Here is a 25,580-nt window from a genome sequence, read left to right on the forward strand (position 1 = left end):
ATTGGCTGCCATTTTAGCTGATACACATCACTGCTCCCCTCATCTTGATTCTTGCACACTTCTCAAAGGAGCTGGAAGCTCTAACTCAGTGGGTGTTTCAGAAATATGAAATAAATGCATTTTTTATATTTCCCAAGATGGTTAGATAGCATCACTGACTCAATGGACATGAATTTGAGCAAATTGCGGGCGGTAGTGAAGGACAGGGAAACCTGGCGTGCTGCAGTCCATGGGGTCTCAAAGAGTTGGACATAACTTAGTAACTGAACAACAACAGCGAGAGGACATTATTACGTATCTTGTAATCCCAGCAAGGACTGGCTGAGTGCACAAACACAGCCAGTCACAAAGCAAGGGTGGCTGTGAAGGTGAAACCCTGTGTCCTGCTGGCCCGTCCGCTCCTGCGCTACTGTGCTCTTTCCGTATAGGAGCTGAGCTGGGGACCACATCATGGTGTGGTCTTCGGAGGAGAGTGGCCATCTCATTTCCTTTGTGACTTGACTGTCTGAGAGTCTGCGTTTTATGGGACTGTGGAGTTGGCATGTGGCACAGGTCTAATGACCGATGTGCTGTTTCTTTGGTGTTTCCATGACCGATATTCTTGTAAATCCCTTCAGGAATTTTAGTACTGTTCAATCTGTATCTAAATGATTAAATCTGACAGTAAGAAGTAGGACCCTTGGCAGAAATTGAGTATTTGAGAATGACCAGTTAACGAACACCTAAACAACTTCATAGAGCAGGCAAGAACAGATCTTTCAAGCAAAAGGGATCTGTCCTTATCACCGAGTAACTGGTGTCGGGATGCCAAACCCCAGAACTGCCATTAGTTTGGATATTGTGGGTTAGTTTACTGGAGAAGTGGGTTGTGATGTTAATGTGGTACAGATCATTCTTTCTGTCCTTGTCCCAAACCTGTCATCCCGCAGAGCTCCTGCACGCAGTCATATCATGCTGTTAGGCACCAAGCCACACCAAGGAACTCTAGCCAGTAGGCGTTTGTGGCAAGAGGAACAAAAAGCTGATAAAAGTCTTACTTGTTTTTGTTTTCTCTCTCCCATCTGCTACATCCTTACCAGGCAAAAGTAGAAGAAAAGATCCAAGAGGTCTTCAGTTCTTACAAGTTCAACCACCTTGTACCAAGGTAAGCTGTGGTTAGCAGTCTGAGTGGATCTGGGAAATACCATCTCCCGTGGGAGCCTTTCTTCTTTCTTCCTTGAGCTTGGCCAACCTCGGGGTGTTGCAGCTGTGAGGCTGGTGTTTCCTCACCTGCGGCTCCCTGGAGATGCTCCTGATCCCAGCTCCTGCCGCTATTAGAATACCGACTGGAGGAGTTGTGCACTTGAGCTGAGCCATCAGGGGTTGCATGGGGATCCCCCTCAGGGCCTGAACTATGAGCTCTGATGATGGATGGAGAGAGAGAAAAGCTTGTGATCCTGCAGCTTGGTTCTGAGCCTCTGCACTGGTGTTCAGAACTCTCAGGTTTTTCTTTTTCATATAACACTTTGAAACAGATATAGAGTCAGGGGGATGGCAAAGGATGGATTCCTTTGGTGTATGTTATGACATGACTGGGAAAATGTGGGACGTTTGAGCTTCTCCCAGCCTGGCCCTTGTCGGTGACTGTGCAGCAGATTCTCAGGGCCACATTTTAAGTGAGAAATACAATGCCTTTTGTTACCCTTGGTGCTTAGCAAGTTGAAGCCTTCTAAGCTCTTTTGAGGCAGAGATTCCCAAAGGGGGATTATAAACAGAAACTTATTAATTTGAACCTTTATTTTCTCTCCCCCGCCCAGTTTCATAATGTATCACACCAGAATTTCATAAGGGCATTTCTCTTCCAATCACAGATTGCTTCTCTGAAACCACGCTGTGCCATCTTTCCTCATCAGTAGTTCAAATTGCGTTTGCTCATCGTTTTATTTTGATGTTACAGTACTTTCCCTAGACAGTCTCTGAACATAGAGTAGTTGGGCTGCTGGCTGGTTCTCTCTGGTTGGGAAGCTTACTGGTGTAAAATCTGACCTGACCTTGTTGACGTCTCCCAGCTTCCTGACACCTCCTCACACACTGACTCCTGACAAGTCAGTCTCTGGGTACTTTTACTTACTGGACCATTACAATTATTTCTAGCCTCAGTTAACTTTGTGTCTGTGTTTTTTGTCCCTATTTCCCTAAAAAAGAAGTTTAGCTAGAAAACTCTGATTCGCCAATATAGGAAAGAGTCAGACAAAGGGAAAGCTAGGTGGAAAAATTCTCTTCATCTTCCTTCCCCGGAGAAGGAAAGCATCAGCTAACCAGAGAAGTCTTTTTCCAAACTGCTAACCTAGATCTCTGCATTAACCCAAAGCCCCGACCTCAGAAAATGAATTGTTGCTCTTGTCATGAGTGGCAGCTGGAGCTTAGCAAATGACACCATTTATGTAAACAGCTCGGGGAGAAGGAGCCCTCTGGCCAGGACAGGCTGTTTTCCTGGAGGTGGTGGGACTTGGTAATGGTGTGGGGCACGGTGGCTTCAGGGGGGTTTTGTGGTTAGAGTTGCACTTGTTCTCTGAGTCTCTGTCTACTGTGGACATATGTCCTCTGTGTTCCCCAAAGGACCTTTGATTATTTGACATTCCCTTGTCACCCACCATCAGAGTAGAGGCCTTGGGCTTTCCTTTTATCCTCACTGAGATGGGAGGGAGAATGGGAGTTTATAATCTGAGAAGAAGCTGTGTTTGGGGAGTGGTAGTGGAGGACAGTAAAGGAGGGAAATCCCTGATTCCTAGGTCTTTAGGTCAGATGTGGGTAGAAAACAAAAAATGTTCCTCCTTTGTGGAAATAGAATACATCAGAGCTCTGGGTTTATTTCAGGAATCTGACATTTCCCATTTTATCATTGTTGCCTATGAAAATGAGTGTTTTAAAGGATGCTAATAAGCATCTTATGTCACAGCATGCTAATTAATATTAGAGACATTACACATTGTGGGTGAGTAACTGAGAATGTAAATCAGCTTATCAATATAAGGCTGGAGCCAAAAATCTTCACTGTAGAATGAACTTCTGGGACATAAGAAGAAATATGAAAATTTAATCAGCATTTTAAATTACTATCACAATTACAATATATTTAACATTTCATCAGCCAGATTTTAAAATTCTGGTATTATATTGCAGGAAGAAACCTTCCTTGTTAGCTAAAGTGAGCATTCAGATATTAGTGATTAATCTAGGTGACACAGCTCATTTGTGTCTCTGAGGTCATGATGTTGATCGGATGTGATAGAAACACACGCACACTCCCGAGACCACTGACCATGCCCTGGTCCAGGGATGTCAGGAATGATGCTGAGGAGGCATCCGTCTATTCAGCCTTTCAGAGCCACTGCCAAGTAGAAGATTTGGCTGAAATTCAAGGCTGAAGCTGAATGTTGTTACATCCTACCATTTATTCCTCATCGCAGAAATGGTTTTTCTTGCTCTCAGACTGTGAAACATGCATCTTCTCTGGAGTGAGTTGGTCCATCCCAAGAAGCGTTTGGACCATGCTTTGAACAGTTTTGTCTATCAGCATCCTGCTTTCCCATAAAAGTTAATTTTTCCTTCCCTCGTTGGTCATTCTCACTGTTTGATATGATTACGGATTTACTTTCTTCCATTTATTATATATTAGCTTTAGTAACAAACCTGAAATTCATGAACCACACACACACACTCACATAGTCACATAAAATTTTTCATTTGTCAGGGAGTTCCATGATGACCTAGTGGTTAGGATTCTGGGCTTCCACTGCTATAATCTAGTAACCCAGGTTCAATCCCTGCTCTGAGAACTGAGATCAATCAAGCCATGTGTCATGGCAAAAAAAAAAGAGAAACTAGAAAAGAAACCCCAATTTTTTTGCGGGGGGGGGGGTGGTGGCGGGGATGTAGCTTGCTGCTGCTTGGAAGGGGGAAATAATTCGTAACGCTAACAGAGCACTGAAGGTTAAGTGTTGGCAGTGTTTCTGAAGCCAGACTACTCTGGGTTAAGCTCTCAAAGCAGTTCTCACATGGGCATTTGCTCAGCTTCCATGTTTTCTGCCTTTTCTGTGTGTGATGCTGCTTTAGCATTTCCCAAATCCTGTGCAGTTAGACGATGTGGTCCTTCACACTGTTGTTCTATCCAGGGTCCTTAAAAATTAAGTTCATCTTCCCTCCCACCCTCCCTTGAATGACTTACTACTTACGTGCCAGAAGTGTACTTTTTGACCGGAGGAGCCACTGACTTTAGTGGGTTCAAAACCCTCCCAGAGGCCAACAGTGGACCGAATCCCTGTTCTCTCATCTGTCATAAACAGCTGCTCAGGGATGGTCCAGGTTTAGGGGGAGGGAGTGTGTTTGCTCTCCTTCAGTCTGCCATGTTCATTGAAAGTCATTTGTTCCCTCACCCATCTGGAAACAGTTTCTAGGGGGTCAGGCCCTGCCAGGCTCTGGGAACAGAGTGAGTGAGGCTGACCTAGGACCTGGTCCTGCTGGGAGCAAATTCTGGGCTTGCCTTCACCTGGCTTGGGCTTCTAATTCTCCTGTCAGTTCTCTAGTGAGTCCCCACCTGCTCTGTTAATGGTCTGTTGCACTCTCTGGTTTTTCTTGTCCACCACACCCATTCTGGCCATACCTGCATGATGAGCTCTGTCAGCAGTGTGCCGGCCTCATTCCATCCCCTCCCACCTCTGCCTTTCCACTCTTCCCGGATCGCCAGCCCTCACCAGGGCACTGTTGCTGCTTCTGCTAAAGGGTCCTAGCAGGACTGCCAAGAAAAATTACTCATCAGTGCCTTCTGCATGGCTTCATCAGAAGTTTATATTCCTCAGCTTCAGCTGGGCCTCCACTCCTGTTTATTATTCCTTATTTGTCTTGGGTAGATTTCCTAACACATTCCCCACGATGACCATCCCACACTCTCCCGTGGTCTTGCGTCTTCATCCATGAGAAAACTGAGGCATCCCACATGTTTCATTGGCATCCCTATTCCCTACTTTGGCCTCCTGTGTCTGACTTCATACTCTCCTGTTGTTTCGGAGAATGGATCCTCATTCATTATTGTCAGGCTTACCTTACCTCTCCTCCTGACATCCTCCCCTGATTACACTGCCAGTGCTTTAAACCCCACCTCTCACCCGGGACCTCCTTGAAAAAAGAAATCGAGTTTCTTCTGTATGATCTGGAATCTTCCCTCCCCACCCCCGGACTCTCTTGACGTTTACCAGCCGCTCTGTAGCGTGTCCTCTCCTTAGTCTCACCGCAGCCCCCGCCACGGTGACATGTCCACATGTGCATGAAATGCTCTCCGCCCGCTCTGCCTGTGACACGACCCTGCCTCGGTCCCTCCCCTGCGTGTGCTGCCCTTTACTTCTCTCCTCCGGCTCCCTGTCCTCCAAGCCCTTAAAGATGTCGTCTTCCCTCAGCTCTGCCTTTAAACGTTTCTCGCTGCCCTGTCTTCTGCTTCTGCAGCTTCAGCTGTCATCTCTGTGCAGATAAGTGACTCCCAGGTCATCTGTGCCCCCTGGATCCCTTTGCGGAGTCCCACACGTGTTTCCAGTGGTTTAACTGACATCCTCACTTGAATAACGTCCGAGTGCTTTGAACAGTCAGCCTCTCCTGGACATGGTGGAAGAACTAAGTTCTTCCCACCTGGTTGATTCTTTTTTGTTTGTTTGTTTTAAAATTTAATTGGAGGCTAATTGCTTTACAACGTTGTGTTGGTTTCTGCTGTAGAACAGTGTGAATCAGACATAGGCGTACATATGTCCCCTCCCTCTTGAACCTAGCTCCCACCCCCCCCTCCACCCCCTGGCTGACTCTTAACAGGGTCTTACCCTGTCTTCCTGCTTCATCTATTTTCCCACTTAGTGCTTTCATCAGTCCAGCTTGTAAACACATACCGAATCCCTAGTGGGGTCAGATAATTTTTCTAAAGCCATGATTCTAGTTGTTTTTTTCTCAGCTGAAAATCCTCAGTTTTCTTATGCCAGTTTTTTTTAATTGAAGTATAACTGACAACATTATATTCATTTCAGGTGTGCAACGTAATGATTCAGGATTTGTATATGCTGCAGTACGGTCACCACAATAAGTCCAATTAACACTCAGCACCATGTGAAAGTGAAAGTCACTCAGTTGTGTCCGACTCTTTGCGACCCCATGGACTGTAGGCCACCAGGCTCCTCTGTCCATGAAATTCTCCAGGCAAGAATACTGGAGTGGGTAGCCATTTCCTTCTTGATCTTCCTGACCCAGGGATTGAACCCAGGTCTCTTGCATTGCAGGCAGGTTCTTAATCATCTGAGCCTCCAGGGAAGCCCACTCAGCACTCACAAATTCTTTTTCTTATGATGAGAAGTCCTCTCTGGTAGCTACTTTGATATGCAATACAGTATTATTATTTAAATTAAAAATACTTCACTTTATATTGGAGTATAGCTGATTAACAAGTAGTGATAGTTTCAGGTTCACATCAGAGCAACTCAGCTGTCCATCCACAGGTATCCATTCTCCCCCAGACTCCCCTCCCATTCAGGCTGCCACATAACGCAATGCAGTGTCATAACTAAGGTCACCATGCCACACATTACATCGTCATGACTTACTCATTTTATAACTGGAACTTTGTACCTTTTGACCCCCGTCACCCATTTCATTGCCCTCCCCTTTCGCCTCCCACCTTAGGCAGCTACCAGTGTGTCTTCTGTATCCATGAGCTCAGGGTTTTTTTTTTTTTTTTTTTTTTTTTGGGTGGAAGCCCTAGAGTGTCACATACAAGTGAGATTGTGCAGTATTCTTCTTTTTGTCTGACTTATTCCACTGAGCATAATGTCCTCCAAGTCTCCCCATGTTACTGCAGGTTCCTTTTGAGTGTTAAATTGAGTTAAATTTCTCAGCTGGCATCCCAGATCCCTTCTTGACCATTCCTCTTTCATTCCTAACAGCCAGGCCAAGTCCCCAACTTGTCACTCCCCCTGCATGCTTTATACTCATCTGTATGATGTAGTAAAGCAGTTAGCTGCTTGTAGCCATTTAAATGTAAATTAACTAAAATTATTAATAAAGTTTAAAATTTAGTTGCTCAGTTACAGTAGCCACATTGCAAGTGCTCAGTACCCACATGTGACTTTTTGCTACCTATTAGACAGTACAGTCAAAGACTCTTCCGTCATCACTAAAAGTTCTCTTGGATGGCCCTGGTTTGGCTCCTTTTGTTTCTCTTCCTTCTGGCTGAACTGATGTCTTCCCACCATCACCTCACCTCCTCTTCTCCTCTACCTGTAAAAACATTCTCCTTTTTCCAGGGCTCCCACCTCAAGTGCCACCTGTTCATGCAGCCTCCCCTGATCATTTCTTTCTGAATGAGATGCCTACCCCAACCACTTTAGAGCCTCAGTAACATTTTAAATGTTTTTTCTTTATGAAACCTACCCATTTTTTTCATCATCTTGTAACCACTTATGTCCTTATCTCATTTCCAGTACTGAACTGGAAGCCTTTTTGAAGTAAAGACTACTTATTCTGTGCTCAGTACCGTGGGAGTTCAATAAACAATTGTTGAATTGAATACCTAGGGAAGAGAATGCTTCTTCTTTCGTTTCTTTTCTGGAATCAGCAAGCACAGTGAATGTCTCAAATTCTTTGCTTTTTTCTTTCCTTCTGTGACCACACAGACAGACCCCTTCTGTAAGACCCAGCAAAAAGCAACCCCCCTGCCCCGCCCTTTGCCTGCCTGTGCAGGTGGTCACGGCGGACACAGTCCGTCTTAGAGCCAGTGCTGCTGACATCAGGGCCAAGGAGAGCGGCTGGCTGCAGCATACAGACGTGACCCTCCAGCTAGGACTGTGGGGCAGCATGTGGAGGTGGGATGTGGGGGAGGGGATAATAGACCGAGGGCTTCCCAGGTGGTGCTAGTGGTAAAGAACCTGCCCGCCAGTGCAGGAGACATGAGAGACGCGAGTTTGATTCCTGGGTCGGGAAGATCCCCTGGAGGAGGGCATGGCAACCCACTCCAGTATTCATGCTTGGAGAATCCCATGGACAGAGGAGCCTGGTGGGCTTTGGTCCGTAGGGTCACAGCGTCGGACACGACTGAAGTGGCTTAACACAGCATAGCACAGTAACGGACGGATGAGTGAGGGGCAGGCAGAGGACAAACTCAGACTTCAGAGAAGTGAGCCCAGAAGAAATGACTGTAATGGTAGATGTGAACCAAGTCAGGGATGTGGCGAGGCTCAGGATGGGGCGCCGCAGCATATCTGTTCTCAGCTGGACCCCGGAGGAGCCTCCTGGATAGTTTCTTCTGCCTGGCTAAGTGTGCTTATGGTGGCGTTTCTCGCCCAAAGCTACCAGCCCCAAGGGAGAGGATCCCCTCAAACATTCGTCAGCATGATTTCCAGACACTTGAGGGGCATTCAGAGGCTGGCCTCTTTTCTCCGGTGTAGGTGCCCCGGGGAACTGAACACGTTGCTGTTTTCTGCTCATTGACTGTGGGGGGTGACCAGAAGGTGAGAGTGCGTGTGTGAGTGTGCGGGTGTGCCCATGTGCACACGCGTGTTCTGTACTGGGGGAAGCAGGGGCTGTGAGAGTGGTTTTTACTAAAGCTCTTTGTCTTCCCAGGCTTATTTTGCAGAGAGAGAAGCACTTCCATTATCTGAAAAGAGGCCTCCGACAGCTGACAGACGCCTATGAGGTAAACGCCTTGCCCAGGAGCTCTCTCTTCCAGATTATCAGCCTTAATCTTTCTTTTCTTTTTTTCTGTTGGGATGTAAAAGGCATGTATGAGCTTGACCTGTTGGAGATTCACTCACTGTCCGCGTGGCTCGGGTACGATCTGGGTGCACAGCCACCTGGCCCCACATAGCTGGGATGCCTACTTCTGAAAGGACAGAACTGGAGCTCCTCTAGTCTCTCCCTGCTCAGAGCTACTGGAGCCCCCAGCTCAGGGCGGGGGGACTTCCTTCCACCCACATCGTGGCTGAGGGGGGTTTATGTGCATTCTTCTAGACGCTCTTTGACCATTAGCTCAAAGGCAGTCTAGATATCCTCACCTGTTTATCCTCACCCCATTGCACTGTAAGCAGATCTAATTTCTCTACTGGCCAAAGCAGCAGTATATAAGTCCCAGAGAGTACTCTACAATTTAACATGGTAAAAATGCCCAGATGTGAAATGGATTTTAAGTCAATATTCCTTAGAGCCCTCGGGGTCGGCAGAAGGGAAGGGTGCTGGGACTAGGGGCTGAGTGACAGGCAGAGGGTAAATGTGAACCAGAGGCTGCAGTCTTCCTGCCCCACTTTCCACAGAGCAACTCTGCTTTTAACTTGCTTTTTATTTGGGCCACATTTGATTATTTATGGCAGGGATTTGGGCCTATAGACTCAAGCAGGTGGCATAAGCCAGGGATGTGGGCTTGGTTGTGGTGGTGGGTGATGGTGGGCGGAGCAGAACTGAGGCAAACCGGAGGGCCATGTTTTTACTCTGTTTCTGCCAGTTGCTGTCAAACAGCATTGCAGACCCAGGATTGCCAGATCTCTTGTTCTTTCAAATGAAGCCAGAAATTCAGATTTCTTTATGGATCTCTCAACTTCTAGCTGTTACAACTAATTCTAATTAAACAAAACACTACAGGGAACAAATAGAACACATCCCCGGGCTACATCTGGCCTGTGGACTTTCAGTAATCAATCCTCGATGGTTAGGGTCAAGTCAGTCCTGATACAGTTAATACCATGACAGCTAACAATTCACCGAATAGTGTGCTAAAAGTTGTCATTCATTGTCTCATTTAATCCTCAACAGCTAGTCCAGGAGGTAGGTAAGTATCTTTTTCTAGATTAGGAAATAGGCTTAGCAAGATTAATTAATTAATTTTCTCAAAGGCATATAGCTAGTGAGGGGCTTCCCAAGGGACTCAATGGTAAAGAATCCACCTGCCAAGCAGGAAACGTGGGTTCGTTGCCTGGGTCAGGAATATGCCTTGGAGAAGGAAATGGCAACCCACTCCAGTGTTCTTGCCTGGGAATCCCATGGATAGAGGAGCCTGGCAAGCTACAGTTCATGGGCGTCACAAAGAGTTGGACATGACTTAGTGACTAAACCACCACCACCACGTAGCTAATGAGAGAAGGAGCTAGCACTGAAACCCACAGCAACATCTTCTGTCCGCACACCAGCTGCCCCTAGGTGGTGAGCAAGCATATTTATGTGTGCGTTTATGAAGAGGGCAGCTTAGGCCAATGAAAAGAGCACTGGATTGAGAGTCTAGAAACCTGGATTCTTGTCTCTTACATTTACTGTCTTGGTCATCTGGAAAAAGTTCATCTCTCTGGATCTCATTTATACACTTCAGATTTATAAAACTGGGGCAATAATGCTACCAGCCCGCCTAGGCTTGAATGCTTGAATATTTATGGCTTGAATTAGGATCAAGACCTGTTCACAGGTTACCTTTGGAAACATTTTCCAGCTGCTCAGGCAGAATTAACCAGTTTCTTCCATGTGTCCATTATAGCATTTATCTAGCTCTGTGTATGTACTTGTTTTGTTCTGCCTTATTCCAGAAAGATACTTGTACTTCCGTGTCTGTCTAATGCCCTCCTCCTCTACAGATAACCGCACACATTCTAACCCAAACACCTCAAGAAAAGGAACTGAATTTTATTCACTTTTGTGCCGCTGGTGCTGGGCGTGAGGAGATACTTGTTAAATATTTGTTAAATCAATAAACGAGTTAACGCAGGAAATCCTTCCCTGTAATTGTGGCTCTCCTTGGGTCTACACCGAGAAAACAGTAGCACTTGAGTTTCTGCCGTGTGAGAAGTCCTCTGCTTGGCTTCTTTCAGTGCCTGCCAGGGAAGGACCCACTGGGTTCAGGTTAAACCCCTTTGTCCCGTTGTCTTTTGCTCACATATGGTCACTTCAGCTCCGGGCTAAGGCCTCCAGGAAGAGCGTCCTTCATCCCTCTGAGGTGGCCCTTCTCCTCCTTGCCAGGTGGCTGGGAGGGAGACAGATGTCGCCTTGTCAGCAGGGTCTTGGAACGATTCTGAATAAGGGGTGTGTTTTCTGCCCTGCTCCTTTCACAGTGTCTGGATGCCAGCCGCCCATGGCTCTGCTACTGGATCCTGCATAGCCTGGAACTCCTGGATGAGCCCATCCCCCAGATGGTGGCCACAGAGTGAGTCTGGCTTTGGGGCACCCCGGGTGTCCCCCGAAATTGGGTTTTGAGTTCGGGGTTTCTTTTTGTTCAGTTTCTGTTTTATTTATTTTGAATGAAAAAACACAAGAGTGCTGCAAAGAAAGTTGTTGCCCTTCTCTTGACCTCCAGTAACTTCCTGAAACTCCTCCACTTGAGAAGCCCCTTGTGTGCGCGTGGGTAGAATAAGACTTTGAACTTCCAAGAGAAGGATTCTGTTTCTTCTGTGGCCTTTTCTCTGGGCTCTTGCTCTGGTCTTTGAGAAAATTCTTCATCAACGCTGGAGAAACCTAATTTTTCCAGAAAGTACAGTATACATTTGAATAGCTTCTGTGGGGAAGTGCGTGGCAATCCAGTGGATAAAAATGTCTTTCCTGTCCATAAGTACCTGCCCAGAAGTCCCTCCTCACCAATTCCTGGGGGATGGTATGGTTCTTGATGGCAGTGGATGTGTTACCGGCTTGGTATACAGATGTCAAGACATCGTTTTCCTAAACTTCTCCTTAATGATTAGAGATCTAAGCAACTATTGAATAAGATTCTTCCCAAAGCGCTTCTGCAGAGGGTGTCCTCATCGTGGCTCCTCATCCTTTCACACTTTATATATATACAGGTTTGTCTGCCGGCAGCACACAGGGGCAGCTGTGCCGGGATGCATGGAGGCCAGCCGTGCTCCTCCCTGGCCACAGTCCCTCTGCCTGGGTCACGCTGTCAGGTCAGAAGAACAGAACCACACATTGTCTCATTCATTCCGTCTTAACAATAACCTCTCATTCTTGCCTTCCTGGGCAGGGTGTCTTGTGATGAATGTGGATAGGAAAGATAATAAAGAATTAGGCCATTAACCCTTGTGATGTGTACAGTGCTTTCAGAGGGAGAGGAGAAATATGCATTGTCTTCCGCATCACAGGGCTGCTGCAAGCCGAGTTGCTTCTAGCTCTGGATGTAGAGTTGGACACGGTTTCTGCAGTAACAGGAATTTAATTGTCAAAATAAAGGCCTGTGTGTTTTTGAAATACCAGTTGGGGGTTGTGGATTGTTTGGGAAGTTCCCCCCACCCCTCACATACACAGTCAGGATTGATGGAATGGGAAGATCGGATGTGAGAGAAGACAAAAGACTGGGGAGGAGTCGGCGAGAGTGAAGTACAGACGCCCCCTAGAGGATCAGCGGTTTGGAGCAGGATGGAGGCCTCCTGCGGATGCCAAGTGATCTGAAGTGGGAAGATGATGAAGGGCTTCCTGAAGCACAAGAACTTGGATCAGCATCTATTTTGAGTTTTTTCTAGGTTGTATACTCGGTGTTGTATGTTATTCAGTCGCTCAGTCCTGTCCGACGCTTTGTGACCCCATGGTCTGCAGCACACCAGTCTTCCCTGTCCTTCACCATCTCCTGGAGCTTGCTCAAACTCATGTCCATCGAGTCAGTGATGCCATCCAACCATCTCATCCTCTGTCATCCCCTTCTCCTCCTGCCTTCAGTCTTTCCCAGCATCAGGGTTTTTTCTAATGAGTCAGCTCTTCACATCAGGTCACCAAAGTACTGGAGCTTCAGCTTCAGCATCAGTCCTTCCAGTGAATATTCAGGAATGATTTCCTTTAGGATTGACTGGTTTGATCTCCTTGCAGTCCAAGGGACTCTCAAGAGTCTTCTCCAACACCACAGTTTCAAAGCATCAATTCTTCGGTGCTTTATGGTGTTGTATTGGTAAAGCTTTTCTGAGGAAATAAATGTTGGAGCAGCTTTTGTGGCAATATCAGCTAGGAAGAGAGGGCTCCGTTGAAGGGCTTTTCACACTAAACAATTGGCGACAACCTAAATATCAACTCTTGGGGATGCAATAAGTGTAAAGTTTAGGTGAAGTCTCTATGTCATGATACATACAGTGAAATATTATGCAGCCACTTAAAAATTAAAAAGTTAGCAGGTGTTTGGTAGGCCTATGATGATCATTTCACAGTATATAAAAATATCAAATCATAACATTGTACACCTGAACCTAATATAATGTTATGTGTCAATTGTCCACAATTAAAAATCTGTATATATACATAATTGAGTGTATTTATATATGGGCTTCCCTGGTGGCTCAGACAGTAAAGAATCCGCCTGCAGTACGGGAGACCTGGGTTCGATCTCTGGGTTGGGAAGATCCCCTGGGTAAGGGGAAGGCTACCCACTCCAGTATTCTGGCCTGGAGAATTCCATGGATTATACAGTCCATGGGGTCCCAAAGAGTTGGACACGACGGAGCAACTTTCACTATCCTGTACTATATTTATATATAGAAATGTGTGTGTTAATAGAGATACTCATGATTTAAATGGAAAAAGGTAGTTAAAGATTCATTTTTTACAGATTAAAATTAAAGGTGGTTCTACAGATAGGAAAAAGCAGAAGGATGTATATATACACATGATAAGAGTTATTTGTGTAGATGCTGGGGTTAAAGGTAATTTTTTTTTTCTAATCTTATTTGCATTTTCTAAAATTTCTACAATGAATCTATTGCTTTGTAATCAAAAGAATGTTTTAAAATTTAAAAGCTGATTTGTCCTGATTGCAAGAGCCGCTTGATAGTTGATGACTGAAATTTTCTGTTTCACAGCCACCTTCAAAGCTTTACCTGTGGTTCTTCTGAACATCGATTTAACAAACTTTTAAAGAATTACTTAGACTTTCCAATAAATGAACTTTGTTCTATGCCTAGCAGGCAATTAATTCTAGGTGCCAATAATATTTGTTATGAACAGAGCCTAGTAGCTTGACTTATAAGAGGATAAACTCTTTTTAGTAAGAAATTGAGAAATCTTAATGATTTCTATTAAAATATGGGGATTTTTTTTTTAAAAGACTACCTAATTTTGGAGATTGCCTTTTTATTTATTTTGCACAGGGAGAAGAAATGCTTTGAAAATGTGGTCAGGTTTTTTTTTTTTCCTTCTTCTTTATAGAAATGTTAAGGTGACATAGAGGGTGTGTTTAGCTCTGGAGTGTGTTTTTCCACTGTCTTCTCTCCCCACTCCCTGAGCTAGTGTGCAACACACACACAGTCACACACATGGGTTTCTTTCTCTTTCCTATTTTGTTCACATTTGTGCTTCTATTTGTCCTGGGAGCAATATGACAAACTGAGGTCCCTCTAGTGGACAAACCACTTTTGTTAGCTCCTGTGACTGCTGACCAGAGCCAGCAAAGCCAGGCTTTTACTGCTGGTGTCAGACCTTCCAAGAATAATACATTCATTTCAAGAATAATATATTCAATACTAATATATTTATAGGAATTAAGTGTGCTCTTCTTAAGAGATTGTATCCATAAATTTACATGTGTGTTTACCTCAAGTGAATTAATATTTTGAAGCCACACGAAGTGCATTTGCCTTGTTAATGACTTTAGCACTGAAGGAAGCATTTTTAAAATGAGAATCCCGTGCTTTGTTATTGAAAGCCACTTAATGAAACACATGGAGTAAAATGAAAACCACAGGGAAACCTTGGCAGTGTTAAGTTAGGTCTTTTAGCTTCTATAAGATCTGAGAATTATCTTTAACTTAAAAATTGTTTTAGGATCTTTCCATTTGTAAAGTTTTTCCAAAGGTTAAATTTAAATTTTCATGTGCCAGTGTTTTGTTATTTCCCTTTCGAAAGTTTATCAGTAGCTTGTCCCTTGAATAGCTCCTTAAATATCTCTCCTTTGAATTTTAAATTTAATGCGTCTGTTTCCTTATCTTTCAGTGAAGATAGCTTGTGTCTTCTTTTGTCTTCTGGGCATTTTTTGGCCAGGTGTTGCTGGCATCTAATAGGGTGAGGTCAGGGATGCTGCTGAATGTTGTCCACAGGACAGTCCCTACAGCAAAGAATCCTCCAGCCCAAAGTATCAATAGTGCCACAGTGGTGAAACTCTGCTTTAAAGTAACCAACTTTAGTTTTTCTTAAATCTAAACTAAATTCTTCTTTAAACTAAATTCTTCTTGCTACAGAGTAGCTTTAATTTTTGTTTCTTAACCGAAAATCTGTGAAATTATCCTTTGTATTTTTTAAGTCGCTTAGTTGTGTCCAACTCTTTGCGACCCCAGGAACTGTAGCCTCCAGGCTCCTCTGTCCATGAAATTCTCTAGTCCAGAATACTGAGTGGGTAACTGTTCCCTTCTCCAGGGGATCTTCCCCACCCAGGGATCGAACCCAGGTCTCCCACACTGCAGATAGTTTCTTTACCATCTGAGCCACCAGGGAAGCCCTATCCTTGGTATACTTGGGTACTTTGCTGGGTAGCTCCCTCACTGTGGTATTCTGTAACAGTAAATGTTGGAATCAGTTCTGTATTGAGACATTTTTACAACTCTGTTCTCAACTTCCTTTGAGTTGGAAAACGGAGTCTTGAACCAGTTATAGTTCTGACCAATATTGTGTTTATGATGCATTTTCATTAGTGTTTACAACTCATGAACCCTAACCTCTGGTCCTTTTTCTGCTGTGTTCCTAGTTATTTCCCACTTTATATACTTTGTCCCCCACTCCTGCCATCCCGAGTACATTACTTGCTACTTATATCTGCTTCATTTGTTTTATTCTTTCTTTATTATTTTTGGCTGCACTGGGTCTTCATTGCTGCATGCGGGCTTTCTCTAGTTGCAGAGAGCAGTGGCTACTCTTCATTGCAGTGCACAGGCTTCTCATTGTGGTGGCTTCTCTTGTTGACGAGCATGGACTCTAGGGCATGTGGGCATCTATAGTTGCAGGTCACAGGCTCAGTTGCTGTAAGGCATGCGGGATCATCCTGGACCAGGGATCAAACCCGTGTCCCGTGCATTGGCTGGTGGACTCTCAACCACTGGACCACCAAGGAACTCCCTCATTTGTTTTATTCTTGTTGACTTCTGATTTGTTTAATATTATTCTGGACTTCCTCTCCTTAGAGATTTCCCGGCTTGTTTTGATTATTTGCTTACATACTATGCATGCTTTTAAGTCCTTCATCCACACTGGTGACAGTGATGTCCAGAATCGACCACTTTAGATCTGTCCTTAATCATCCCCTAAAAGTCTGAGTAAATCGTTGATACCCTTGCTTTGAACTTGATCCTCTTATAGGTTTTATGTACTTCTTAATAGCTGGGTGATAGAGCAGTATTGTCCAATAGAACTTCCTAAAGCAATGGAAATGTTTTAAGTTTTGTGGCAGCCCCTAATCCCATGTAGCTATTGAGCAGTTGTGGTGCAGCTCATGTGACTGAGGAGCTCTTTTTAATTAATATAATTAAAATGTGAATAGCCTCATGTGGCTAGTGACTACCTGTTGGACAGAGCAGATGTATCACATTGCTACCCAAAATGTGGTCTCCAGACCAGCAGTATCTCCGCCACCTGGGAACTTGCTAGACGTGCAGAATCTCCGGTCCTTCTAGTTCTGCTGAAATAGATCTGCAGTTTGACGAGATCCTTGGGTGGTGTCCATATACACTCAAGCTAGAGAAGCCCAGAAACCTGGCTGTACACTAGAGTCACATGGGGAATTTCTAGAACTATTGTCGCTTGGGCCCACCCTCAGCGATTCTAATTTAATTGCTAGTAGGTGTGGCCTGGGCGTTGGGATTTTTTTTTTTAAACATCCCCAAAGTGATTCTAATTACACAACAAAGACTTGTGGTATTCAAACTTTGTGTATATCCATATCACCTGGGCATTTGGTAAAAATACAGAAGCCCAGCTCTTTCCTGCTTCAGCAAGTCTGGGTCTCTGTGTTCTTTATTAGCCCTCCAGTGATTCCCACGGGCGGAGGTGCCTGGTAGGCTGCAGTTCATGGGGTCGTGAAAAGTCCGACATGACTGAGCGGCTTCACTTTCACTTTTTACTTTCACGCATTGGAGAAGGAAATGGCAACCTGCTCCAGTGTTCTTGCTTGGAGAATCCCAGGGACGGGGGAGCCTGGTGGGCTGCCGTCTATGGGGTCACACAGAGTTGGACACGACTGAAGCGACTTAGCAGCAGCAGCAGCAGCAGTGATTCTAATATACGCATTTGGGGTTTATTTAGAACCCCGATCTAGAAGATAGTTTCCCACTTTCTTGGAAATTGTCACGTAAGCGAGAACGAAATGCTTTGCTGACTTGAAAGAAAATTGATCTACTAGATTGTTTAGTCATATGACTGAACAAGTGATTTATGAATACTTGTTTTTCACAAAGTGTGCCCCTCTTGGTGTTGGCTCAATGTTTCCTGCTTGCGATTTTTTAAATTAAGTTGGTGAGTTTCTGGTCTCTAAGATAAGTTTTTTTCCCCCTTTGAAGAGTTAGAGTGTCATTCACACTTTGCTTTTCAGAATTGCTCGGCATTGTGCCCACGACAGCTGGTAGCTTCGTGGTCAGTCTGCCAGTTCCTTAAGGTACGAGTTGGAAAGCCTGTGGATCAAAATGTTCTGTAGTTCGGAAGTGCCTCCGAGTTCAGAAGAGCCGAGCCCAGTTCCCCAACACAGCCTCAGAGTCACTCAGATGTCGCCTGTCAGCTGGGGACAGTTGGCATGGAGGGGTGATTTAATGATGTCTCTGGTACATTCAGATCCCAGCCTACTCCAGACTTTAGGCTACAGGGTCAGGAGTATTGCATTTGGTGTAGTTTTGTAATGGGAGCTGGGGAAGGGAATGGGTAACTAGATGAATTTTCCTTTTCCTTTTCTTTTTTTTAACATGTGCTGTTTCCTGTCAGTCAAAAATTTTTGTTTTTGTGATACAGAAAACTTTTTATGCAGCCAACTTTTGTTAGACCAGGAGTTCTTTTGCCATTTGTTTCTGGGAAATAGGATAAGAGTTGATGAAGGTTTGGGAAACGTTAGTGACAAGCTCATTTTCTTTGCAAAAATAAACTGCTATTAAAAACAGGCCACAGAATTGTCTTCCTTCTCTGATCATCAACTTTAGTTTCAATCTTTGTGTTTCCTACAGTAAAATTGTGGGTGGAACATGAAGTGAGTGTGTATTGCTTTTAACCTGTGACAGTTTCAGGACTCTACTAGGAAATCAGCAGCAGTTTCTATGGCTGCCTCTGCCCAGGTGATGTAGCAGGTCTGAAATAAAAAATAATCAAATACGACCTGGGAGAGCAGTCATTAACTCATGTCTTAGTTGAGGTCAAGAAGACTATGTGATCTCTTTGGCATCATGGATAGGAAGGAATGAGATGGAAAAGTCCAGGAAAAGAAGGCTGGCTGAGCACTAGAAGGACTCAGATTTGCCCCTGATTCTCTTAAATGAGGGACTTCCAGGTGGCACAGTGGTAAAGAATCCACCTGCCAATGCAGGAGATGCAGGTTCGATCCCCAGATCTGGAAGATCCCCTGGAGGAGGACATAGCAACTCACTCGGTATTCTTGTCTGGAAAATCCCATGGACAGAGGAGCCTAGAGGGCTACATACAATCCATGGGGTCACAAAGAGTGGGATGCAGTTGAGCTCGCACACACACATGCTCTTAATTGAGGCCTTGTCCTAATAGGAAGCTGGGATCCTGCTATGTTGGGGAAACAGCTTGAGAACTCTCTTGGGGTCTCCTTTCCAATGAACTTCAGAGGACCTTCTGACAAAGAGGGGGTCTCTTGGTTTCATCTAAAGCAAGAAGATAACTTCTGGGCAAACTGACGCCATGCTTGGAAGGGAGGGCTTAGAGGCCAACCCTCAATATAGCAGTTTCCCTCAGAGAAGGCACTGGAGTTTCTGAAAAATTCTTCAAAAGCCCATAGTTGTGGATACATTCTTGTTTCCTTTTATTTTGTCTTTTGAAAAGTATTTGCTTATTAGGCTGCATCAAGTCTTAGTTGTGACACACACAATCTTTGGTTTTTAGTTGTGGTGTGCAGGATCTAGTTCCCTGACTGGGGTTCAAACCTGGGCCCCCTGCATTGGAAGCATAGAGTCTTAGCCACTGGACCATCAGGGAAGTCCCTGGCATGCATTCTTGTGATAGGAGTTGGCAGTGCTGAAGTCTGCCACCATGAGCTCAGTGTGCAGAAGCCCACCTCTCATTTTCCTAACCATGGACGCAGACTCCACTGGAAGCTTGTTGCTTGTCAGTTCAGATCAGTTCAGTCGCTCAATCGTGTCCGACTCTTTGCGACCCCATGAATCACAGCACGCCAGGCCTCCCTGTCCAGCACCAACCCCTGGAGTTTACTCAAACTCATGTCCATCGAGTCAGTGATGCCATCCAGCCATCTCATCCTCTGTCGTTCCCTTCTCCTCCTGCCCCCAATCCCTCCCAGCATCGGGGTCTTTTCCAATGAGTCAACTCTTCACATGAGGTGGCCAAAGTATTGGGAGTTTCGGCTTCAGCATCAGTCCTTCCAATGAACACCCAGGACTGATCTCCTTTAGGATGGACTGGTTGGATCTCCTTGCAGTCCAAGGGACTCTCAAGAGTCTTCTCCAACATCACAGTTCAAAAGCATCAATTCTTCGGCACTCAGCTTTCTTCACAGTCCAACTCTCACAGCCATACATGACCACTGGAAAAACTATAGCCTTGACTAGACGGACCTTTGTCTCTGCTTTTTAATATGCTATCTAGATTGGTCATAACTTTCCTTCCAAGGAGTAAATGTCCTTTAATTTCATGATTGCAATCACCATCTGCAGTGATTTTGGAGCCCCCCAAAATAAAGTCTCTCACTGTTTCCATTGTTTCCCCATCTATTTCCCATGAAGTGATGGGACCAGATGCCGTGATCTTCGTTTTCTGAATGCTGAGCTTTAAGCCAACTTTTTCACTCTCCTCTTTCACTTTCATCAAGAGGCTTTTTAGTTCCTCTTCACTTTCTGCCATTAGGGTGGTGTCATCTGCATATCTGAGGTTATTGATAGTTCTCCTGGCAATCTTGATTCCCGCTTGTGCTTCATCCAGCCCAGCATTTCTCATGATGTACTCTGCTTATAAGTTAAATAAGCAGGGTGACAAGATACAGCCTTGATGTACTCCTTTACCTATTTGGAACCAGTCTGTTGTTCCATGTCCATTTCTAACTGTTGCTTCTTGACCTGCATATAGGTTTCTCAAGAGGCAGGTCAGGTGGTCTGGTATTCCCATCTCTTTCAGAATTTTCCACAGTTTGTTGTGATCCACACAGTCAAAGGCTTTGGCATAGTCAAAAAAGCAGAGATAGATGTTTTTCTGGAACTCTTTTGCTTTTTTGATGATGCAGCAGATGTTGGCAATTTGATCTCTGGTTCCTCTGCCTTTTCTAAAACCAGCTTGAGCATCTGGAAGTTCATGGTTCACGTATTGCTGAAGCCTGGCTTGGAGAATTTTGAGCATTACTTTACTAGTGTGTGAGATGAGTGCAGTTGTGTGGTAGTTTGAGCATTCTTTGGGATTGCTTTTCTTTGGGATTAGAATGAAAACTGACCTTTTCCAGTCCTGTGGCCACTGCTGAGTTTTCCAAATTTGCTGGCATATTGAGTGCAGCACTTTCACAGCATCATCTTTCAGGATTTGAAATAGCTCAACTGGAATTCCATCACCTCCACTAGATTTATTCATAGTGATACTTTCTAAAGTCCACTTGACTTCACATTCCAGGATGTCTGGCTCTAGGTGAGTGATCACACCATCATGGTTATCTGGGTCATGAAGATCTTTTTTGTATAGTTCTTCTGTGTATTCTTGCCACCTCTTCTTAATATCTTCTGCTTCTGTTAGGTCCATACTGTTTCTGTCCTTAATTGTGCCCATCTTTGCGTGAAATGTTCCCTTGGTATCTCTAATTTTCTTGAAGAGTTCTCTAGTCTTTTCCATTCTGTTGTTTTCCTGTATTTCTTTGCATTGATCACTGAGGAAGTCTTTCTTATCTCTCCTTGCTGTTCTTTGGAATTCTGCATTCAAATGGGAATATCTTTCCTTTTCTCCTTTGCTTTTCGCTTCTCTTCTTTTCACAGCTATTTGTAAGGCCTCCTCAGACAACTGTTTTGCCTTTTTGCATTTCTTTTCCATGGGGATGGTCTTGATCCCTGTCTCCTGTACAATGTCATGAACCTCCATCCATAGTTCATCAGGCACTCTGTCTATCAGATCTAGTCCCTTCAATCTATTTCTCACTTCGACTGTATAGTCATAAGGGATTTGATTTAGGTCATACCTGAATGGTCTAGTGGTTTTTCCCTACTTTGTTCAATTTAAGTCTGAATTTGGCAATAAGGAGTTCATGATCTGAGCCACAGTCAGCTCCTGGTCTTGTTTTTGCTGACTGTATAGAGCTTCTCCATCTTTGGCTGCAAAGAATATAGTCAATCTGATTTTGGTGTTGACCATATGGTGATGTCCATGTGTAGAGTCTTCTCTTGTGTTATTGGAAGAGGGTGTTTGCTATGACTAGTGCGTTCTCTTGGCAAAACTCTATTAGCCTTTGCCCTGCTTCATTCTGTACTCCAAGGCCAAATTTGCCTGTTACTCCAGGTGTTTCTTGACTTCCTACTTTTGCACTGCAGTCCCCTATAATGAAAAGGACATCTTTTTTGGGTGTTAGTTCTAAAAGGTCTTGTAGGTCTTCATAGAACTGTTCAACTTAAGCTTCTTCAGCGTTACTGGTTGTGTTCTTGTCAGTGGTATGAATAAATATCAGTAGCCCACTGGGGCTTAGGCTTCAATGAGAGTGAGAAGGCACCTCTTTAGATATTTCTGATAGGCCTATGTGAGGGCTCTAGACCAGCATAATTAATGGGGGAAAAAGTAATTGAGCATCACCACAATTTAGGCAAAATCCAAAACCTGGGAGCTACCCCAAAGGCAAGGAGAAGGGACTGGTTCCATAGCTCTGGGGTGGCAAATTGAGAGAAAAGTATGGGAAGGAGTGGGTCAAGAAGCGAGACTTACTCCAGTTCTATGAAGGGATATGTTTCTGCCCGGCCTTCTGTTCCTGGCTTCACAACTGGGCAAATGCTTAACTACAAAGCTCAGAAAGGAGGGCATACAAAGCTGATCAAGGTGGGGTAGAGAATTAGGTCCTTTACAGATGTATTCAATGACAACCCACTTCAGTACTCTTGCTGGAAACTCCCATGGATGGAGGAGCCTGGTGGGCTGCAGTCCATGGGGTTGCTAAGAGTTGGGCACGACTGAGCGACTTCACTTTCACTTTTCACTTTCATGCATTGGAGAAGGAAATGGCAACCCACTCCAGTATTCTTGCCTGGAGAATCCCAAGGACCGGGAAGCCTGGTGGGCTACCGTCTGTGGGGTCACACAGAGTCGGACACAACTGAAGTGACTTAGCAGCAGCAGATGTATTCAATATATATTCACTAGGTGGGAAGGGGAGTATCTTCTCTTTGGGCCTTCGGAGCCTTGGAATGCCCTGGACTCTGGTAGAATTTGGTGTTTTGGAATTAATGCTGTCTTTGTTTTTCCCTTTGGCCATGTACCTAGCGTGTGTCAGTTCCTGGAGTTGTGTCAGAGCCCAGAAGGTGGCTTTGGAGGGGGCCCTGGCCAGTACCCACACCTTGCACCCACGTATGCAGCGGTCAATGCACTGTGCATCATTGGCACCGAGGAGGCCTATGACGTCATTAACAGGTACAGCCAAAGCCAGCAGCACCGGACACCCAGCTGGGCTCCCGTCTGCTGACACTGCGCTGACCATCCCCTCCCCGTCTTCTCAGAGAGAAGCTTCTCCAGTATTTGTACTCGTTGAAGCAGCCCGATGGCTCTTTTCTCATGCACGATGGAGGTGAGGTGGACGTCAGGTGAGTGGGGTTTTTCTCAGGCTGCTGCATCAGCAGATTCTCAGGCTTATCTGCCTTCAGAGATGCCAAACCCAGGGAAGGACACAGGAAATTGCCACCTTGTCTCACTGAATGTCACACAGAGAGATGTGTCAGTGACATGGTGCATAATCCCTGCAAAAATGGGACAGATGTCATCAGGGCTCATTGTCACTAGACTTCTTTTATGTAGATGCCAAACACAAGTAACACAGAAACAAAATCAAATGCTTTTGTTTTAAAAATGAAAAATACGTTTGCATTTGTTTGGTATGAGATGACATACCATGGATGTAACTGTATAGTGTAATATAATCTTTCATCTCTCTGGTATGGAAAGGGAGGAGAAGGCCCAGTGGGGACTTAGTAAATATTTTCTGAATGTATTTGATGAAAGCGTGAGAATGTTTATATGAGAACTGCTTTGGGCAGTGCAGAAACCCTTAGGGGCCAGTGGAGTCTATGAAAAACAGTGGCATTAACTGATTGGGACCAGGTGGTTCAAAATAATCCTTTTTTCTCAGGAGTTGTCTGATGTACCTAGCAAGTTGTTTACTCACCTGGCAGGAGGTTCCCTATAAAATATCTAGGGAGTTCACTTAATTAGTCATTTCTCACAAGCAGTGGATCATTGAGATATATACCAAATTATTATTGTTTAGTCTAATAAATAAATTGTTATGAGGTTTTTATAGCAAAGCCATCTTATTGCCTATTTGTAAATGTGTTGTCCTCTACACGAGTAGATAAATACTCTGGCTTTATTGATTTGAAAGTATAGGGCAAGAAAAACCATGAAGGTTGTGGAGCACAGGACACATTGCAGATAAAAGGAGGTAACCTTTATCTGCAGAGACCTTCATGAATGGTTTTTGTCTATTTGTAACCTGTCTGTTCAAACCATAAAATAAGACTAGGTATCTGGAAACCTGGGTATGTTAAAAACTGTTTTTCTGCTCATAACACCTCTGACCTGAAATGTAGGGGTGTTTATCCTCATATTAATGACAGTAAGTACCCAGAGTTAGCACAGACCCCCAGGTTAAGGGCTCAGTCCCACAAGACGGTCTGCACTTCAGACAGCAGTCACAAGTAGTGGGTTCCCAGGTTAACCAATTCTGCCTGATTTGTAAATCAGGGGTCCCTTCTCAGTTCAGTAATTTTCCAGGATGGCTCAGAGAACTCAGAGAACATTTTTCTAATACCATTTATTATACAGGATATCATAAAGGATACAAATGAATAGCCACATGAAGGGGCATACATATAGGATGAGGTCTGGAAAGGTCCAGAGTCTAAGAACTTCTGTCCCCATGACGGTGGGGTGTGACACCCTCCTGACAGGCACTTGGGTACGTCCACCAACCCAAAAGCTCCCTGAACTTCTTCATCTAGAGTGTTTTAATGGAGGTTCCATTATGTAATGGAGAAGGCAATGGCACCCCACTCCAGTACTCTTGCCTGGAAAATCCCATGGACTGAGGAGCCTGGTAGGCTGCAGTCCATGGGGTCGCTAAGAGTTGGACATGACTGAGCATCTTCACTTTCACTTTTCACTTTCATGCATTGGAGAAGGAAATGGCAATCCACTCCAGTGTTCTTGCTGGAGAATCCCAGGGACAGGGGAGCCTGGTGGGCTGCCGTCTATGGGGTCACACAGAGTCGGACACGACTGAAGTGACTTAGCAGCCACAGCCATTTTGTAGGCATGATTGATTAACTGATCGGCCATTGGTGACTAACTCAGTCTTCTGGGGAGTAGGGCAGAAAGTTCCAACCCTCTGATCCCATGGTTGGTTCCTCTGGCAGCCAGCCCCCATCCTCCAGGAGTCACCTCGGTAATATAAACTCAGATATGGTTGAACAGGGCTTGTTATGAATTACAAGACTCTCACCCCATTGCTCAGGAAACTCCACTAGTTTTAAGATCTCTGTGCCAAAATGACCAAATATATGTTTCTTACTATATCACAATACCCCAGTATCTGTTGTTAAAAGATAAACAGGGGCATGTTAAAAATTTTATAACTTATTTGAGCAAAAATTGATTAGAATAGGGCAGCATCCCATCTCGCAGATAGGAAGGAAGCCTGAGGAGAGCTGTGCACAGTGAGAGGCTTCGGAAGGCAGAAGGGGCCCGGGACAAGGAAGCAACACCAGGCACTTACCAAAGCGTGGGTTGGCCGTTGCAAAGCCGCTTTCCTTGAGGGGCTGGCAGGGGTCAACCGGCAGAGCATCTCACTAGTGCTGATCAGGTGGTTCCTGACTGACGGGTTGAAGATCCCATTTCTGGGAGAGCAGAAACCATGATGAAGTCTTGGTTTGCCGATGTGGAGTTTAGCATAAGGGGCTCCTTTTGGGGCCTCTTGTCTTGTTTTTTAGCACTGTATGTACCAGTGAGGGCGTCCTGGGTGGCTCAGTGGTAAGGAATCCACCGGCCAATGCAGGAGATGCAGGAAACGTGGGTTCGATCCCTGTGTCAGGAAAATCCTCTGGAGGAGGAAATGGCAACTCATTCCAGTGTTCTTGCCTGGAAAATTCCCTGGACAAAGGAGCCTGATGAGCTACAGTCTGTGGAGTCTCAAAGAGTTGGACACAGCTTAGCATCTGATCACAATGCCAGTGAAGCCAATG

At 44.9% G+C, this 25,580-nt stretch overlaps 1 protein-coding gene across 1 annotated transcript in view; it reads left to right on the top strand.

Moving 5' to 3' along the window:
* The window catches only part of FNTB (farnesyltransferase, CAAX box, subunit beta), an 85,359-nt gene that overhangs the window by 33,661 nt on the left and 26,118 nt on the right, over nt 1-25,580 (top strand). The window contains exons 2-6 of the mRNA XM_065941284.1: nt 1,080-1,144; nt 8,629-8,701; nt 11,094-11,185; nt 22,612-22,758; nt 22,845-22,928. Of these exons, the coding sequence (XP_065797356.1) occupies nt 1,080-1,144; nt 8,629-8,701; nt 11,094-11,185; nt 22,612-22,758; nt 22,845-22,928 (461 nt within the window). The remainder of the gene's footprint in view (nt 1-1,079; nt 1,145-8,628; nt 8,702-11,093; nt 11,186-22,611; nt 22,759-22,844; nt 22,929-25,580) is intronic.

Source organism: Muntiacus reevesi, chromosome 7 (genome assembly GCF_963930625.1).
Source record: "Muntiacus reevesi chromosome 7, mMunRee1.1, whole genome shotgun sequence".
NCBI classification, from domain to species: Eukaryota; Metazoa; Chordata; class Mammalia; order Artiodactyla; family Cervidae; genus Muntiacus; species Muntiacus reevesi.